We start from the raw sequence: 21,153 nt of genomic DNA, 5'->3' as shown, positions 1-21,153 counted from the left end.
TTATTTTGACTCAGTGTTTCACCTACCATTACACTGCTTTGAATACTATGTATACACAGGCAATAATGTTTCATATTGTTTGCAGTTTGAACACTGATCTATATTTTTATAATAATGGTACCTCCATTTGATCCTTATGAACACTTGTCCTACATTACTGGACGCCATTGTGCGAGAAGGGATCTCAGACATTATCTACTTCCTCCACCGAATAAAATGAGGCATTCAGCAGAACAGAACCACATTTCCCAAGCAGTTCCTAGCCGATGCACCTAGCATCACACCAATTTCAGCCTTGCTCACTGCTTCAAGAAGAAATATGAATAATGAAGTCTTTTACCAATGTGGCCACCACCAATGTTATAAATTACGCTCATACTCTAATTAAATACACACTAACCCACAATTTTGTGCATTTGTCCCTCCAGTAAAGTGTTTTACCTGCCAGTTAGGCTCTGCTATTTTGATGACGTAAATGCAAACTCATCTGATGATCACAATTCCGTTTATGGAAAGATTTTGAATGCTTCATGCAAACTGTTCAACTGCTCTGTGCTTCGCCATGTGTCACTAACCAAAATATCTGTGTATCTGGATACATTACTGATACAGGTTAATTTTGTGATCCTTTCATTTCCACTGATACGTACCACATTTTGCATTCACACATAGTACACCCTAAATAGCTATACCGTTGGACCCACCCCAGTGCCTTACACACCTAAAAAGTTAATGTACTATTTGCCAGCACTGCATCACTGAGAAAAACTTTAAATGCTTACCCTCTTTAAACTCACTTATCTCGCGTATCTATAGGCGTTTCTGCTCATTTCACCTTCCTTTACCACCTTTAGCTTTGACATACTTTTATAGCAGCAGAATAATCTTCTATGGCTTCATGACACAAATCGTGTATGCCAGGGGCACACTCACTTCGATTCCTACCACTCGTAGGTTCATTACACCTTGATAGGCTGACGAGATGACGAAAAACGTCCGATTCATCTACTAACAAGCTCCTGCCCTTCCTTTTGCTTCTCTTTATGATTAAATGTAAGTTTCAGTAATTGTAGTGCATGATGTCACCTCTTTTCCTGTTAATGTATTTCTGTTTTCCAATTCATATTGTCATGTTCTGCCATCTGTATTTACCACCTAATTTAATTAGGACTGGTATGGACCAGTTAGCTCCCTCAACAGTCACAAGACTACAGTCCTTTTCAAAAATTGACTATTGTGAACACCTGTTTTCAGTTCATTACATAGGCTATCCTGTGTGGCGCACAACATGCCAGTTTGCTTGAAACATCATGAGCCTAGACAGTTGATTGTGATTCCCTTCCTAGTTCACCTCCTATACTTATTGCACCATCCGTTATATTTTAATTCATTATAATTATAAATGTAACGAATAGTCTCAACTTTAATTTCGTTACAGACAATTGAAGCTGGTTTGGCCATTTCCCTAATAGCTAAGCCCTCTATTCTTTCCCATAGCTCACCAAGGAAGTTATCACTACTGGGTAGGTCTACTGCCTCCTATTGTGATATTCTTGTCCTAAATCTAACATCTCCATATTCATGCCAGTTTACATAATGGACACTTCCAGAATATGGTTTCATTCTCTCTAGATTTTCAGGAAAGTGGGGATAGAAACTCACATTTGGTTTCCTAACAAAGTATAGAATTAGCACAACTGCAGTAAATCACACACTTTGGCCAAATGTTGACCTAATTCTGAAATATACCAGGCTATAACGTCTTGTGTTCTTTCTAACACCATGCCAAAAACAACTGGCTGTGTATTCAGTCCTCTCAACATTCAGCCCCACTTAACATAAACCATCACTATTTTTTCGAAAGAATAATAAACGACCAACTTATGCAAAGTTTCAAGATAACTAGCACCTGTGCCAGGCTATAAATACTGCTGATCAATCATTTTGACTGCAAATCCATTGAACCTTTGTACTCTGTTGCAATTGCCTCTACATGAGTGCTAACTCTTGCAGTATGTAAGCAGAAACAACCAGACAATATGTACTACCATCTCTGTATTTTCACTCCGATTTAATGCTCCTTCACTGAATTACACACACTGTTCATTCTGTGAACAACCAGTCACAGTACCACTCCACAATGCTATGCGAGTTTGGTTTTAATGGAAGTGCAGCTGTGCTGAAAACAAATTTGGTATCCCTGCTCGGACTAATGCTTATCGCTGTGATAAAGCTCCTGCGAGCTTCATTCTTTGTTATGCTGTATCACGAAATCCTAGTATGCTGGCATGTGCAGCTCAATCACACTGAAGCCAACATTTTGGCTACCAACTGACAAATTCATAATACAGCCACTGTGCTAATACTGCAATATAAAGAACTTAAAAACGCGACCCTGCGTGACTTAATACATACGGAACTGTGCAAACTGACTGCTACTTTGGAAGTAACCAAAGCCTTACAGATCTTGTTGTGTAACACCCACAAAACAGTTGCATGTTAATACCCTGCACACTACCATTCAGCCAAGACTGCAACAGAGACTCAGCCCTAACTTAGTGCCCACTGAAACCTTCCAGCAAACCATAACTAGTACTTCATTTCATGCATCAGTACACATGCAAATGATGTACTCCATGTAAGTGTCACCCTTGCCGTATTATTGCACTGCTGCTATTGTACAACTGTCATCGTCTATAGATGTGTTAAATATACAGATATCCTTGTCTGTAACTTACACCAGTTGCCGATTTGAGTGTTATCACCTCTTTCCCTGTCACCTGTGTACCTAATTACGATTGCCATGTTTGGCAAACTGACATTCTGATTGTTTGCAAGGGGTGTCCCATCACACTGTCATGTACTTAGAGATTCATCTGTGCTTTAACAATATTACAAGCATCCTACCTTATTACTCTGCACTAGTGTCATTAAATGTGAAACTGAATTGATTTTAGAGGAAACTAAAGAATTCCCTTGCTCTCACACTGTTGAGGCAATGTACAAATTTTTGTTTAGGCCCATTGGGAACAGATTACCATATTTGATAGCACAGTCAACTATAGTAGCAGTTCTATGCTGTGACCATGCATTAACACTTCAGACTTATTGAGTTTCTCTGATGGTAGACTTTTATTCAACATTCTTATTACATATGTATCACACCCACCATTAGGTTATCTGATCATTTAACTTACACATGCTACAGCTTTGAACTTTTCTGCTAATTTGCCTGAAACACCTTTCGTGGTGGCACCCAACCAACAGCCTGCCCACACACACACACACACACACACACACACACACACACACACACACACACACACACACACACACACACACACACACACACACTTTCTACAAACCACTCATGAATACTAGCTTTGGAAAATTGCAAGTTACCATTGACCACGGCACTGCACACATCACAGAGGAGTAAGCTGGAATACCTATACAGAGTGGTTGACCCAGTGTCATCTCTCTTCCAGTCACTGTACTTGTCCTCAGAATGGTTGTATGGATCATATGTAATCAAAGATATTGTGAACCATTCAGATCACGTGGTGCACGAGCAGCAGCCGTTGGGTAATTTAATATTTAAGTGGATTTTGGATCCTGGCAAAATTCAGTCATGACTCATTTACAACTAAACATTAGGAGATGAGATGCTGATATGTATTAGTTTGTTTCTATTGTGTAATTTTGTCATTTTGCAACATGTGAGAGCATTACATTCCACTTAGCTAAGGACCGAACCAATGACATTACTTAAGAATCAATATCAATTAAGTACATGAAATAACATTTAATAAAACAACGATAATGTTACAGTTTCTTAAGGATATTAGTTTATTATGAGTATATTATCAGTTTTAATGTATCCTTCAATAACTTTGCAATTTTAACTTTTGTACTACAAACTGCAGATTATAGGAAAAATAATGAATCTTCTAAATATTATTGAGCTAAACCTCCTTTTGTATTGAATCCACATCCTAAAATTGACTTATCCTTGACCATTCTAGTACAATAGTTTATTCTGTGATGATAAGCTTAGGTTATGATTTTATTAGGTGCTGTTACACTCTTAATTTATGGGTATCTATTGTGTTTATGTAGACTCAGTTCTTTGCCTAGTTTTCCACACAACCACTGAAGATGTTCATTTTCTGCTTACATCTTGTGTACCAGACAAATGCTACATGAACCATCTTTAGCTCACACAAATAGATATTCAGTCCATATTGTGTACCTTTTGAAACACGTTACTACAAATTTTACTGTTTTTCTTAGACATTAATGATATGTATACTCGCCACACTTAGTAGTGTATTTTCAGATTCATCAGAATATAAGCCTATTGTCCAGAAACATGGCTTTTCTTTCCTTTCATTGGAAAATAATATTTAATACAATGGTATGTGGATGTTGCCTATTATGAGTAATCTATACAGCAGTTGTGGATGTCCCATCATGAGAAAGATGGAATAAAATGTAATCACATCACTACAAATTGTCACAGCTGAAGTGTAGCAAAACGGAACAGTGCCAATCACTTACTTATAACTATCTCCAGTTGTTACACGTGTAGTTGACATACTAACCCACTTTCACCAATAACAAACAGGTCGGAAATCAAAAATAAAAACAATCGTTCTGAAACTAAAAATAAAGCATGAATACAGATTTCCAAAGACGTCATGTTTATTTACACAAATTAAGGAAACTATCCACATTAAAAAAACTTTGAATGAAATGCAAGAAATATTTAGTACTCATGTTCTGAGCTCTCCCAAGTGTTGTTCTTGTGTATACGAATAACTGGAATCAAATTGTAAGACCTAATGTTTGTTTACCTATTTCATTTTGTGTATAACTTGCATGGTATTGAATGCTGAAAAAATAATTAAGAGCTTTGGTGCATAACACCTATCTACATTATCTCTATCACGTACAGAGCTTAGTAAAACAAAAAAATTCGCAAAAAAATATAGCTATTGTGCACTGGTGTACATGGCAACCACGAACAATGAATTTATTAGATTACACATTTTAACATCTGACCCATTTATGTAGAGATGCACTGGTGAGCAAAACTGTCATGAATACTGCCTGCAAGGAGTATGAATGCCCCATGTTGTATGCACATGATGCAATAAGCAGATTACAAGTATATAAGCAGACCAGAAATTAACATTGAATTGTTCTACCAATTAGATGGGTCACAGACATATAAATCCAACGACATAAGTGACTTTAGCAAAGGGCTGGTTACAGTGGGATTGTAGTTGGGAACAAGCACCTCAAAAGTGGTGAAGCTGGTAGGCTAGATCTATGCTACTTTTGTGAACATCTGTGGAAAGTGGCTTAAAGGTGATAAACTGATAAACTTATGAAAACATGTAATACACCTATCCATTACAAATCATGCAGGTCAGAGGCTTGCCTGCTCTGTGAAGCTTGACATGTGGCAATATGTCATATCTAATTACAGAAAACAATGCTTGAGCAGCCATAGACGTTTTTGAACCCACAAATCAATGTATATTGTTGAACATGGGGCTCCACAAAAATGTTCAATTGCAACTGCAGTGGGCAAGGGATCATTGATGCTGGAATGAAGGTCAATGCTAATGTCAACTGCCAACTGTCAGGATATGTGACATTTCCTGTTACACCAGGTCAGTTGCAACATCCAGATATGCTATCATCTAGGCGAATGGCACTACGTGGTGGGCCCATTATGCTATGGGGACAGTCACTCAGGCTCCTTTGGGACATCTGGTAGTAATTGAAGGCATCATGAGAGTTGCCGACTATGTGGGTTATTGCTACTGCATAGATTCCTTCATGCCTGATATGCTCTCCCACGGTGAAGGCATCTTACGGCAGGATAACTGCCGATGACACATATGCAGAACGACTCTACAGTTGTGTTAGTAGTATGGTACCTAACATCTTGATCACACCATGTAGCTGATCTGAACGTGTGGAATGCAACTGGTACAACATACATCCAGAAACACATAAATGACATGCCAAGTCCATATCGTGTAGAACTGTCGAAGTATTGTGTTCCAAAGGTGGACAAACATGCTATTAAGCAGGTTGCTATATTTGTTGTTACTCTTACTAATACAGGATTAGTACTAACAGAACATAAATGTAAACTCTATTCATTTCACATACAGCAGATCTCTTGCGAAAACATACCTGACTAAAATAATTGTCATAATCATGTTTCTCCAGTGTTGAGTTTACTAGCCTTTGTGAAGGAAGTGCCATGAATATATTTTTGATGTCACTGTTTCTAAAATGCACAGTTACAAGTACTACATGATGACTATGTTTGGAATAATAAGCAGCAAGTCATCACCTATCCTTGGCCTTATACTGAATATTGCATGGTACTTATGATTCCTGACAAACAGGGATTTATCACAATACACAATTTTCTTTTCTCAAGAGCTATAGGAAAAAACAGCAGTGTTATTGACAAAAACACATTTGAGTCATGTTTCTCGAGTATTTAGTAATACAATTTCTTGACATCTCAAGCAGCAGATATGGATTTTTATATTGTCACATTATCTGTTACCACTCTATAGTACACATTGTTTCACAATTATACCATATTTGTATGTTATTTCACGGGCATTACAATTTATTCTCCCCTTGCTTCTTCCATTATTTTACACACCTTGAGGGCATCAACCAGGAAAACCTATTTACAAAAAACTAACACTTACTTGTAGTTTCTTTCTGATGTATCTTGAGAGTGCCCAACTGAGTGAAACTTTTGTCACTGGTATCACATTTGTGAGGTCCCCTTCCAATGTGTCCTAATGCATGTATCTTGAGATAAGCTGATCTAAGAATGATTTGCCACAAACATCACTTTTGTGAGGTCTCTTCCTGGCATGTATGATTCAGTGTCTTGAGATTGCCTGCTCTAGCAAAAGATCTCCCACGAATCTCACATTTGTGAGGTTTCTTTTCAGTGTGAATTAATACATGTTTCTTGAGATAACGTGTGAGGGCAAACGATTTGTCACAAATCTCACATTTATGAGGTTTCTTTCCAGTGTGAAGTAATACATGTTTCTTGAGACCGTTTGAGAAAGCAAAAGATTTCCCACAAATCTCACATTTATGAGGTTTCTTTCCAGTGTGAGGAAATACATGTGTCTTGAGTTCCCATGAGAAAGCAAAAGATTTCCCACAAATCTCACATTTATGAGGTTTCTTTCCAGTGTGAAGTAACAAATGTTTCTTGAGACTACTTGAGTAAGCAATAGATTTCCCACAAATCTCACATTTATGAGGTTTCTTCCCAGTGTGAATTAATTTGTGTGCCTTGAGATTGCTTGTCCTGGCAAAAGATTTCCCACAAATCTCGCATTTGTTGGATTTTTTTCCAGTGTGAATTAGTGAATGACTTCTGAGAGCGTCTGTCCTGGCAAAATATTTCCCACAAATCTGGCATTTGTGGGATTTATTTCCAGTGTGTATTAATTTATGTCTATTGAGAGAGCTTCTCCTGGGAAAAGATTGTCCACAAAGCTCACATTTATGAGGTTTCTTTCCAGTGTGAAGAACCATGTGTTTCTTGAGATGGCTTGGGAAAGCAAAAGATTTCCCACAAATCTTACATTTGTGAGGTTTTTTTCTAGTGTGAATTAATCCATGTTTCTTAAGATTGCCTGCACCAGCAAAAGATTTGCCACAAATATCACGTTTGTGGATTCTGTTTGCAGTAAGTAGATCACCCTGGGATCTGACATTAACAGTTGTAGATAGAGATCCATAATGATTTGTTTCCTCTGTATCATTTGTCATGTGTGTGTTACCTATGTCACTAGCAGCTTTCCACATTTCCTTGTATGAATTCAGCTCATTGTATTCTGCGATAGAAACTTCTGGCTCACTATCTGAGAAGATACTGCTTTGATGCTCTTCACTATAGCCATATTTTTCATGGTTTCCAGCAGTTAAGACATGATGATTCTCACTCATTCTCAAATGTTTTTTCAAACTAACATTACTGTGAAATACTTCACCACACCACTTACAAACATACGAAGGTGGTTGCACGCCATCAATGTGCATAAACACATGCTTTATGAATCTGTATTTTGAAGGAAAGCTCTGTTGGCAGAAATTACAGCTATATACATATAATTCCTTTTCCCTCGTACTACAGTTATATTGTGTGGCAACTGAGCAGTTCTTATCAACAGTCATATCTTTTGTATTGGTACCAAACTCATGTGTTGACTTCATGTCTATCACCAACTCATCCTGGACCACTCTATGGCGACTAGTTTCTTCACATGGTATGTCACAGCACCCACCAGCACACTGAGTCAATCTGAAGAGTAATGAGGATAATGTTAAATATTGATATACGTACAACAAAGAAATAATATTTAGGTGTCCATAAATCCAGTACTATAAGCGAGAATTCATAAAATTGCATAAGAAGTTACATATATAGTAACTGTTAGTGATTTAAAATTAAAATATTCCACCACAAGGAAGGAACTGATGAGGTAAAAATAATGATTAATCTGAGTCACTGCCAATTTGATTTGAAATTTTTAGATGGGAATTAAAATAATTCACTTGCAAGTGTTACAAGATCAAGACGCATCCAACACATGGCTAAGAAAAGGTAATATATACAGTGAGACTGAAGGATTCATGATTGCAATACAGGATCAAACAATAAACACCAGATATTACAGCAAGCATATTATTAAAGATCCCGATACCACAACAGATAAATGCAGACTTTGCGAACAACGAATAGAAACAGTAGATCACATCACAAGGGGATGTACAAAACTAGCAAATACAGAATACCCCAGAAGACATGACAATGTAGCAAAAATAATACATCAACAACTTACCATACACATAAACTAATAAAACAACACATTCCCACATACAAGTATGCACCACAAAATGTACTGCAGAATGATGAATACAAATTATACTGGAACAGAACCATTATAACAGATAAAAGACCACCACATAACAAACCTAACATCATACTCACCAATAAAAAGAAGAAATTAACACAACTAATCGAACTATCCATACCCAATACAACAAATATACAGAAGAAAACAGGAGAAAAAATTGAAGAATACATCCAACTGGCTGAGGAAGTCAAAGACATGTGGCATCAGGATAAAGTTGACATCATAGCAATTATACTATTAAGTACAGGAGTCATACCAAACAATATCCACCAGTACAACAACGCAATACAGCTACAACCAAATGTAGAAAACAGCTACATCCAGAAATCTGTAATTATTGATATATGTTCAATTACCCGAAAGTTCCTAAATGAAATATAATGTATACTGTATAGTTAAAAGGAAGGCATGCTTGATCAAGGTCGACGTCACTTTCCATTTTTAACCAGACATAACGTTTGAGACAGGAAAGAGAAATAATAATAATAATAATACAATTATAGCTATGATAGTAGTAGATGTCGTGAAAATATACTTACAGCAATGGATAAATAATTTGCTCACTTGTGACAAACATCAAAGGATAAGGATGCAAGTCATGCATCCAAAGTCCCTGTTGTGAGCCAGTTTAATTATTAATGCTGATGAACAGAGAAAATGAGCAAATAAGCTTCTAACGAACACTATATGCTTTCCTTGCAGCAAAGGTGAAGTCATTGCAGCAGCAGGCATCTGGTGTCAACAAAATGCTGTTCAATCAAACCTACTGTTTGAATACCAGTGGGTGTAAGCATGTCAGAGTGTGTAATATTGAATAGGGAGTTCTAATAAGTGGAATCAGTTGAAAACCATTGATTTAGTGATGACAAAATAATATTCTCGTTGGACAAATGACGTTGACCACGCAATATGTCAAAGTTAATTTCGGCCTTGTTCCACAGAAAAGTTTGCTCTCCCCTGCTGTTACCACGTGATCATACCATCTCTGTAGGGAGTCAGTTGATATAGTTAAAATATTTCACCACAGAAGGAGCACAGATCTACAGGAGCAGACTTTCAAGTTTAATGAAATGCAGTACAGGATGAGCTAATGTGTTGGCAAAGAAGGCAGTCACATATCCTCCAATTCTACAGCACATTGTGCACTTATCTACTGTCCATAGCTTGCCAAACTCTCCATTCATTGGAAACTATAATAGCTCGACTCCCTGATGCATTCTGTGCATTGACTGCAGTGGAAATGTATGATTCAACATTACCAGATGTGGCACTGAATTACAATTGTTTATGTACCCATCTGTAAGTAAGAGTTTATAAAACCTCTCTATTTCAATGTAAATAAACAGTTACCACCATAACCAAGTGGAAGAAACAGTCTCACCACAAGGGTCTTTAAATGACCGGTCCTGCTATGATGAAGATAGAAACCAGAAGAACAAGGCAAATGGATCATTACTTCCTGATATTAGAAATGCTTTGGTTATTGGGGCTTCATGCTGCGGAAAATAATCTAGTTTTTACACTGTTGACACATCCTGTGGGAGACGACTTAGAGCATGTATATATTTTTCAAAAATTCAGTTTCAGTCAAAATATCAGCTACTGCAGGAAATTTTGCATGGCGTTAAGGGAGTAACATACTGAACAGCCAGCAAAAGCAGCGACATTCTACCACCTGAAAATGTAAAACTAACACCATATTCATATTTGGCAACATCTCAGTGGAAAATCAGGATATCTGCAGGTATTTCTGATTTGCTCGCCACATGCAAGTCAACGTATTTTATTTCAGTGAGAAATACTTAAGCCTCCCAAAGCTATTTGTATGGGATACATCAATCTTATAACTTTCGAACAGGACTATCTAAATTTAAAGCATATTTTCAAAGTACATGTAGGAAATGACATGCCACTCAATAAATTTGTTACATGTGAGGATTGCTGGAGTAACTCTCAGTATAGCTTGCTGGTTACAGATAAAACTAGTAAATTGAATGAGAGTCAATAGAAACGGAACTTGAACAAATACCTTCAAAAAGGCAATGCACCAAAATGCACATGTGTCAGTATATTGTACACTATGTACAAATTTGAACATGTGTTGTACATTCATTCAGAGGATGCAAAGCACATGCATTTGACAAAAAAAAAAAAAAATGGAGGCAGTCAACACTAAATTAAGGGAACTGAAGGTCTTGTCAAGGGAGGTGCTATGAATGTTGAGGTGTTGAATGCTCTAATACAGGAATGTGAACTGTGTGTCAACAAGAAATTAAAGATGTGTGTGTGTGAATTCCTATGGGACCAAACTGCTAGGGTCATCGGTCCCTAGACTTACAAACTACTTAAACTAACTTACGCTAAAGACAACACACACACCCATGCCCGAGGGAGGACTCGAACCTCCGGCGGGCAAGAAATTAAAGAAGTCGATGCAAAACTAACGTATGTGTGGAACAAGAATGTGATGGCTAAGGCACTTTACTCCCATCACCACCCATAGTCTCAAAGCACATTTAGATTGTAAATTGTCTCAAAAATGCCTTAGTATACAGCAGGATGTTGCCGAAAAAGTGTAATGCTAAAAATAGAGGTGTGGAAGGCAATGTGATAGAAGTTACTTTTGTGAAAGTTGGGTCAACTGCAACAAGACCAGCATCTCTCAGTAACATTTAAGCCAGGAACTGACAGGCTGGAAGAACTGTCATGCACTGTAGATATAAGCAGAAACAGGAGGAGGAGGAGGAGGAGGAGGAGGAGGAGAAGTAGCAATGATGAGTTAAGACAACATATGGGGTCATCAGGACGAAACCATATTTGGTAGGTAAGCACTCAATATGCTTAACCAAGAAGGCCATAAGAATTGGGAACAAGGAATTTGAAAGATTGCCTAGGCTCTTACAGTTAATAATTCTGAAAATGTCAAATGTCAAAAATATACCCTGAAACTATAAAAACATGTAGTCCACTATTACGAATTACCAACACATGTAAAACCCCAAAAGGATGAATGGAAGTTTCATATAGTGACAAATACAGGATTTTAACTGTACCAGCAGTAGCAGCTCCACATAGTGCAGGTAAAATAACCGAAGTTTAGCCTGAAAGACTGAACAATCTACCTCTAGAGTATACAAATTATGGTAACTAAATGAAATCATAGCTCGATTACGACTGTTTACAACTTCAGCTGGTGAAGAGAATGCTGGTCACATGAGCAAAATATTATCAATCTTACCTGAGCTTTGAAAAATATGCATCGTCGAGTAATTGTGGAGGGAGTTGTTCATGAGCTTTACAGACCTGTATGCAGAATATTTCTGATAATACAAGGAATGGATTATGCGTGGCAGGCTGGTCTCAGATACGCAAGACTACTTAAAATGAAATAATGGTTTCAAGTACATTCTCATGGTCACAGACACACGTTCCAATTTTGCTTGGGCCTCACCTTTGAAAGTAAAGATAGGGAAGGAGGTTTGAGAGGTTTCTAAACAATTGTTGCAGACAGGACTAACTCGACTCCCAACAACCTTGAAGCATGTGATGGAAGTAAATTTTACAATAGGCATATCAAGGTAGAATTGGAATGATGTTGGATAAATCACTACTCAACATTCTCCCATTTGGAAACTAGCACTGCCAAATGGTTAAACTGGACAATCGAAAACCGAATGTGGAAGCAATGTAATCTTCTACGTATGTGCAAATGGCTGAACATACAGCCACAGATCATTGACAAGTATAATCGCATTATTCACCACAGAATTAAGAACAAACCTTATGAACTATGGGAAAGCTTTAAACCCGTTATGTTCCTCATAGAGCAGATCGTAAGATGTCGAGGGAACAGGGCTTTGATGAAATGGTTTAGTTTCTCATCGAAGCTCAACAGCTGGGTGAACAGTCGCAAATTGCTATGCAATACGAAAATCAAAGCTCAAACCATGCAGTAGTGTGGCACGAGTGATAGGAAATGTGTCAACAAATTTGGAGGTGGTATTCTCAAGAGTCTGCCATGCGAACTTTGTATTTCTGGATACAATGTCTGTGGAGCTGGAACAAAATTGAAATAGCACCTAGATTATGGCGATAAGGGCTTTAACACATTGGAAAATGTGTGCAAGAGCACATCATCATCACCTACACTACAAATAAAGATCACCATACTGCACACCAAATACTCATTGATAAGGCTGCGCAGGTATGTCAAGGGACGGATATTCATATAGGACAACCTATTCCCGCATATGATGTTGATAAGGCAATGTTTGCTCGAACTTAAATTGGGTACTGGACTAACATTCAAGCAATACTGAATACAACTCACTATATGCTAAAGATGAAGAAAAACCGATGCGATATTTACAGAATTGGTGACAGTAGCAAAAGGTGCCTTGAGGCAGAAACATGGAAGGAAATGATGGGTTAAAACGCCCAGGTTCCTACCAATACCAAAGACATCTGGTGAAGTAATTCAGGTTCTGATTCCTACATTTGCTGGGCTGTCAGCCACTGGTTTCATTAGCTAGGAGAGCTGAAATATTTCAAGCAGTACAGAATGCCCAAAAAAGGGAAAAGTAATTACAAGCAACTAAAAGGTGTAATATGGCCATGGAGGCCGTCACTATAGGTAAAGGCCTGTATTTACAATACGGAAAATTGCTTGGGTTGTACATTAAAAAAAACTTCCACAGCAATGGTACTGGAAAGAAGGATTAAAAACATAGATCTGCTTAAACTCATCAGAAAATTTTAAAACACAAGATTTTACAGTGTGTTTATGTAGGATACTTTGCATGAGACAATGTGGAAATCCACAAAAGGTGGAACTGTAAATTTAGATGTTGTTCGGGGTATGAAGCTCTTGGTGATTTAAGGCCACCTGAAGAATTGTGTTGTCACTTCACCAAAAGGAATCAGCTGTTGTACAATGTTTGGTGCTACCATGACTTCAGTTCATACCTCTGAGGATATTTCTGAATGATATTTTTTCTGAAAATTGCTGAAAAACAAGCAGTATGCAAACCTCTGCATCATTTGAAGCTTTGATGTACTGACTTTCACTCTAATCCTAATTGGTCTAAATTTAAAGCAAACTACTTTCCTCCAATACACGAGCAGGGGGCAGTGACGTACAGCGTTGACTGGCTGGAAACACATGAAAGCATACCTAATGTCACTGAATTTAGGAGACAGGTTGATGTAGAACTGAAACTGATTGTAAAATCCTTGATGAAAAGGGAGATGAGATACCTGGTGGGAGAGTCCACATGGTTAATGGGGACAGCAAAGGCAATGATACAACGGGCATTCAGGCATCATGTTTTCCTGCATAAGTGTGTGTGTGTGACAAATCCAAACCATATAAACCTTGAGACAACTTTGTCTTTCAAAATTTCCTCTAGTAAATGTGGCAGATGGCCGCTGAAGCCCCAGATGTATGGACTACAGAGGATACCAGCCCTCCAGCAGATGTATCACAATGATGGTTCAAAATGTGGAGAGCACATCTCCGCAAGCAAACCACACTGCTGCATGCCTCAGTCCACCAGGGAACAGAACATGCTACAGTAAACATGAAGTGCATGGTATGGAACATACTTCGGCGGTAGGGATAACGTTTGGAAGATACTTTAAGTGGTCATCACAGCTGTGTAAATGTAGTGAGGGAGGGGTAAAGCCTGCAGTTGGCCTTGGAAAGCTGCTAATTGGATTTGCACTCAGGTGAGTTAGTAGTCGGCGAATGGATAGCACACAGAAAGTGATCACTTGAGTATGTATCAGAGGGAATGGGTCATTCAACATGATGAGCGAGCTGGACAGTGCAGAATGAGAGGTCCAAATGGTAATAAATGTGCATGGAATCTGAAAGGAACGTGGGTGCTCCAGTGCTAAGAGATTCAGGAAGTCAGCTAAGAGGGAACCTCTTGGACAGGTTCTCCCAGAGCACCAAAGCAGATGGTGTGCATTAAAGTCGCCCAGCAGCAAAAAGGCGTGAGGGAGCTGATCAATGAGCTGGAGTACGTCCAACTTAGTAACAGCAAATGAAAGAGGGGTGTACAAGTTATGAAGAGGAAAGGTGAAATGAGGGAGGAAAATGTAGACGGCAACAGCTAGCAGTCGAGTGTTCAATGAGATGGATGACCAGCATGGCTCCCCATGAGGTGGAATGCTGTCCTTGGGGGAAGATCACAGAGGACCAGAAGGAAACATGAGAGATCAAAGGGGTTGTGAGGACAATTTTTTTTTCTTGGAAGCAGAAAACAAGTGGACACTGCATTTCCAAGAGCAACTGTGACTCCTCCTTGTTAGATCTAATGCCACAAATGTTCCACTGGAGAAGAGTCATAATGGGGAATGGGGATTGGGGAGGAGCAAACACAGGATGGTTAGTCACCTAGGTGGCTGCTGAGTGCCAGCCTTCAAAAATCCACTACTACAGGGGGCAGATGCTGCAGAATACTGCTCCATGAGGTCTACAAACATATTAGCTTCCCCCCTGGGTGAGCCTGTGAATTCCATGGCAGAAAACCAGTAAGCAGTGGGCACCAGCAAAATGGAGGTCAGCCGGGTGAGGGTATATGTGGCAACACCACCGAAGAAGATCTCTAAGTCAGGGAAGGAGAAAACCGTTCGTTTCTGTTTGATTTCTTAGAACTTTCTAGTTGGCAGATGAAGACTATGGTTTTAACTGTAGAAAGTCTTTGCAGGAGTACAGCTTTTATCCTTTCAGCCTGACAGTTGTGTAGCAGGTGATTTCGCTACCAGGGGCAAAGATCTGAAGGCCTGTTGCACAGCTGTAGGAGACGGCGGTGCTACTGTGACCTGGGTGATTTCACTACTGCAATACTGAACTTGAGGTTGCAAGTCTGGGTGGGCATATTCTCCGTTATGCATGGCATAGCAAAATTGGTACTGTAAATGCCAGATGGTAAAATGCATGGATTTTGACTAGCTAACAACTGCAAGTTAAAGTGTGGGGTTTGATGTCCTTCACTCAGATCTCATGGATGGTTCAATCATTAAGACCCATTGGACATTCATGGGATTACGGTTGATACAGCAGAGAGGAGGCAAACAGCTGCCCTCATGAACATCTTTGCTGAGAGTAACGCATTTGGCTATGTTTTGACAGGATACATGTTTTATTATAATGTTGAAACTTGTAAGAGCTCATCTGGTTTGGAGTGCATGGTTGGACCGTGATGACTTCATAGCCTGCCTTAATCTGTGAGGCAATCACTACTTGAGCAGACGGTAGAAAGAGTGCATGTGGGCATTAAGTTCGCATCCATCTTCTTCATTACTCAATGGGTCACAGTGATGCCATGATTAGAGAGGTAAGTGTGGATTTCTCCCTCAGTGAGGCCATCTAGCATCAGAATGTAAAGAACACCATGTGAAGATTTCAGTGAACGATGGTCCTCAACACAAATAGGATAACTCTGGAGGAGTAATGCTGTAAGCAATTGTTGGGCTTGGAAATCACAATACGTCTTCAGAAGCAAAGTTGTATTACATAAATGACAAAAGAATTTCACAGGGTCTGCAACTGCTACAGCAACTTTCAGAATGTATGCATTAACAATAGAAAAGGACTGACCACCTCTGGTACATGATACTGTGAGGACATTTAGTAGACACGAACTAAGATGGTGATTGAGTCATTGCTAAATAATAAGCCATGATTGCCAACATCTCCAATGGTATGCTCCTTCCAATTGGGGGTCCCCTCAAAGGAGGATTCACCCACCATAAATGACTTCACTCCTCAGGTCACACCTCCCAAACTCCTGACAGAGGGATCAATTGGCATTTGGGAAGGTAACAGCTTAGGCAGTCACCCCTGTCTGGGCCTGATCTGTATCAGAGGGTATGTGTGAACCCTACCTGTTGATGCAGAGCTGGGAATTAATCATTACCTTCTCACCTGTAATGTGTTTAATGAATGGGTCAGCCTTCAGGGAACACCGGGACAAAGGAGAAACAAAGAGAATCAGGATTCACCAGTTAAGTCTTCACAACCTTACTGAAACTGGCACCAGCTACTTACGGTTCTTCTTGATGGTGGCCCATAAACTGTCACCACTAAAAGCTTGTGTGTTTCCTGAGCACCACTGTGGTACAGCATTGAAAGAGCTGTTCAACACTATATGCATTAATCTGAAAGATTGGGAATCAGCTCCAATTTTTGGATATATAGCCACTCACCCTTTCTTCTTACTTGTTCTACTGCAGTACGACATTAGCTTGTGTCCATCAAGATGAATCGGTTGAATTTCAGTGATTTTCATGTGGTGATGTGCATTAAGCACACCACAGCTGCTGACATATCATCTGAACTTTTATTTTCCTGTACAGATATTAGATATTTGCTCTATTTATCTAGGAACAGTCACATAATGGTTGTTGCAGAGAACAACATTACTGACCATACTGCATTGTAATGAAGTTGCTTATCGGTAATATTGAATAATTACAGTAGTGCATTTTATTCCTTAAGTACTTTCACAAGTAATAAAAATTTATATTTCTCAAAATGTTCTGCAGTGAATTATGAAAACGTACCTTGTACTATCAGATGCATATCCTGTTGAGGTTTCCACCTGAAATATTTGAAGAAATGGCCTGTGACTTACAACTGATGAGACAGTAAATAAATATAATTCTATTAATGCCCACCAACATGTGAGTGGTCCAAAAAATGCTTTAAGTGAGGCTTGAAAATATCATTAAAGAGGACATGATAAATAGTTGCAGTTAATGAAACAGAATGTTAGTAAGAATTCACTCTCCATTTTCTCACTTTGTCTTCAGTACTGTAAATATCTACACAAGCCAGTAATTCGGTTGTAGCCATACTTCCTACTAGACACTTCACAAAGAAAATTGACCACAAACATCTTTAATCTGACATGCACCTACTACTTGTGTAAAATTTTCGTTCACTTTTTTTTTATTATGAAAAGTGACAGATGAATCTATCATCGCAAGTGACACAATTGGGCCTTTGTTCACTGGGCAGTCCAGACCAACTTGCAGAGATGAGGAGTGACTTCTAAACCCAACCATAAGTTCACTCCCAGAACTACATACACGCTTTGACCATTAAATATACAAACACTAATAAATATTGGCAGACTCAAAATACTTTCAGACATTGTAAATGGACAACAAGTTAAAATTGGCATTATAAAATAGCATGTTCACAGATGAAAAAATACCACATTCAGAGAACTATAGATTTTTCACAAAGAACACAGGGAAGAAAGTCATGAAACTACTCCAGAACTAGGCTCTGCATTCATAAATGGCAAATCTATTTTGCAGTCAGTACCAAATTTTTCATTACCTCCAGAAAGACTCTCTCCCTGCAATAATTCAACATTTAGATGAGAAGTACACAATAATTAATGGTCATGTACCAATAAATCAGGGTAACAAGAACAATGCAGAAAGCAAAACAGTCCTGAGAACAATGTTGAGAAGAATCTGATGAAGTGCTAGAGGAACACATAAAAATTTTATTAAATTTTTATCCTCAGACTGGCACAGGATGGAGATGAGAACATTTTCTGCCTCAACTGCTATTAACTGTATTTATTCACAACTGGAATTTTGACTTATGCCATTCTCCAGTGACATCTTACTACAAGCTACATCGAAGTTATTAAATGTCACACCTAGTGCTTGGGGAGTGGATATTAAGACGTGCAGTATGACATGACTGAAATAAATTAGTACATGAAGTACTACCATTGTCTGGACATACAGATTACGAAGAGTCCTATCTTGTAATGAATATGGAATTTGTGAACAAGGTTAACACTAGGAAAGTAGTACCTCAAAAGGATTCAGACGTCACACTGAACTACCACTTGAGAACTGTACAGCTGCCAAATTAATTTTGAATACATACATTCCATAACCGTCCACGGAGAAAATGTTTCCATTTATGTCTGCCTGACTGTGGATGTAAGAAAAAAGGAAAAATGGTAAGAAAAAGACATTTAGCTAAATTGTTGGCAGATAACACCCCACCCACATACACCAGTATAAAGATATGAGGTCAACAATAATATGATTTGAGAATATCAGATAGCTTATGTTCCAACAACAAAGCACAATTCCAAAAAGGTGATGATTTCCAGAGTTGGACAAAGATACCTGTTGAAATTGACTATTATCACCGAATCATAAAAGTAATTTTCCTGGCCTGTAATAACAGATAGCCATGTTCACAGAAGATTAAAAGAAATTCCACAAAAAGTTCGAGGAGAAAACAACACTAACAATTACAAAATAGGAGATTTATCAGAGATAGCTTAGGACAGGATGGTCCTCTGAAGGGCAAATCGATAAAGGACTGAAGGAGCAAAATACTATTGGAATACATCTGTAAACCTTAGAAGGCTTATGACTATGAAGCAAGACTGCTTTTATTCAAAATCCTTACAGAATCTGTGATACAGAAGACAACACAAATCATCTTAAAGAACTACAGCCTCATTTGAGACAAGAACAGACTTTAGCCAAGGCAAAGGACTAACGCCATTCTTCTTTCAGACCATACTAGAAAAGTGAACATTCAACTGATGGAGCAGTTGTCAGAATCCAATACCAGAAGTTGAATACTGGGTGTCAAAATTGTCTGTTCAACTTTTGTACATAATTAAGCAATACTCATGGAGTAGAGAAAGCACAAAACAAAGAGAGAGAAAAACAGTAGGAAAAGCGTGACTACTTGTCTACTCTGGTAAGAAGCAGTAGTGGGTAACAACAGGACTGCAATATCCCAATCAAATAGTAAGTATGGGAGTATCAGGGGAAGACAAATTTAAGGATCTATGAGAAGTCATGTAGCCAAATGGTGGGGAAAATGGAGCCACAAAAGGTAGACTATGAAAGATGGTCTTTGCATTTCTGTTAACAAAAGATGTTTACAGTAAAAATTCTTTCTCCAAAATTACAGAACCTCAGACTTGCAAGGCAGTCATTTGGCCAGGATACACATCTGCATCACAAACACTAATTTTGGAATCAACAAACGATAGTGAAAATTATGAAAAACGGAAAGATATTAGGAAACAGGACACCAGTACAATCATTTAAATTCAGGAACAACAAAGAAGTATAGATAAATATGTAGGAAAATAACTGGAGACAAAATTTGGCAAAGAAGGCTAATGAATTTTATCATACTAAAAAGAAAAACTGTGCAACAGTACTAAAAACTTAAGAAAAGAACTCAATGGCTTACAGAACTGCACCAAGACCTACCAGAAACCAGTATAAATAAGCAAGAAATTTAAAACCAAATACAGAAACAGAATTGAGTTGATAAATTCACCACAGCAAAATAGTTCCGAAAAGACAAGACAGAAACTGGATGTCAATTGAGTGGAAACAAGAAAGCGTACAGATGAAAGAGTAGCATAAAGAAATGTAAAGCCTTAGCTGGCCTGTAGCTGAGAAGGAAAAAAAAAATATTGTTCCACATTTCTAGTACCACCTCAATAAAGCGCAGCAATTGTATATGTACTGCAAACACATTACAGCAAGGAGGTCAAAGAGTCTCTGCAAATATGCAGGGAACAGTATTTGGAGTGTTTTGTTATGCTACAGCAGTGCTCAGAAATGTTTTGCAGTTGTGTTATGCTGTCAGTACTGTTTGCATGCAGTCAAAAGAGAGCAACATGTATGTGTCACTCCATCAAGAGCTTCATGCTGCTGGGGTTACATATCTAGTGAAAGAGCAAGATCATACAACAATGTAAGTATGTATTTCTTTAGCTCAAAGTATGTAGCTTGCCTTGATGGTATGGTATTCATTAACTACTATGACTCATGTATTCATTCAGTGGTCGTTTACTTGTAGAGAACTAAAAGTATAGCAAAACGAAACACTTGCTTGATGTGAGACAAGCTGTTTTGCATGACTTCAAGATTGGGAGGTAGCAATTTAGCACTGCTAGAGACTATGGCATATCACAACTACTAAGAAGTGTGCAGTCAGCGGCCAGAATAGGAAATAACAGTAACCAGTAAGCCAAGGTCAGGTCATCCTTGAAGAGCAATGAGGAAGGGCAGAATGATTTGTAAGCAATCAGCTGCTGCTCCAAGTGAAAAACATCTCAACAAGTCAGGGATAATAGGAAGCAAC

General features: G+C 38.4%; 1 protein-coding gene across 11 annotated transcripts in view; it reads right to left on the bottom strand.

Annotated features, from left to right (window-relative positions):
- The window catches only part of LOC126427356 (zinc finger protein 708-like), a 140,497-nt gene that overhangs the window by 35,303 nt on the left and 84,041 nt on the right, over positions 1-21,153 (bottom strand). For 6 of the 11 annotated variants that reach the window (XM_050089694.1, XM_050089691.1, XM_050089693.1 and 3 more), the window contains 2 exons: positions 17,559-17,596; positions 7,176-8,371 (listed from right to left, as the gene is read on the bottom strand). In XM_050089694.1, the coding sequence (XP_049945651.1) occupies positions 7,176-8,371; positions 17,559-17,596 (1,234 nt within the window). Of the gene's footprint in view, positions 1-6,489; positions 8,372-17,201; positions 17,344-17,558; positions 17,597-21,153 lie in introns of those variants that run through there. The other 5 variants (XM_050089696.1, XM_050089697.1, XR_007576650.1 and 2 more) reach the window with 4 other exon arrangements.

Source organism: Schistocerca serialis, chromosome 11 (assembly GCF_023864345.2).
Source record: "Schistocerca serialis cubense isolate TAMUIC-IGC-003099 chromosome 11, iqSchSeri2.2, whole genome shotgun sequence".
NCBI lineage: Eukaryota > Metazoa > Arthropoda > Insecta > Orthoptera > Acrididae > Schistocerca > Schistocerca serialis.
This window is presented reverse-complemented; position numbering and strand designations above follow the sequence as displayed.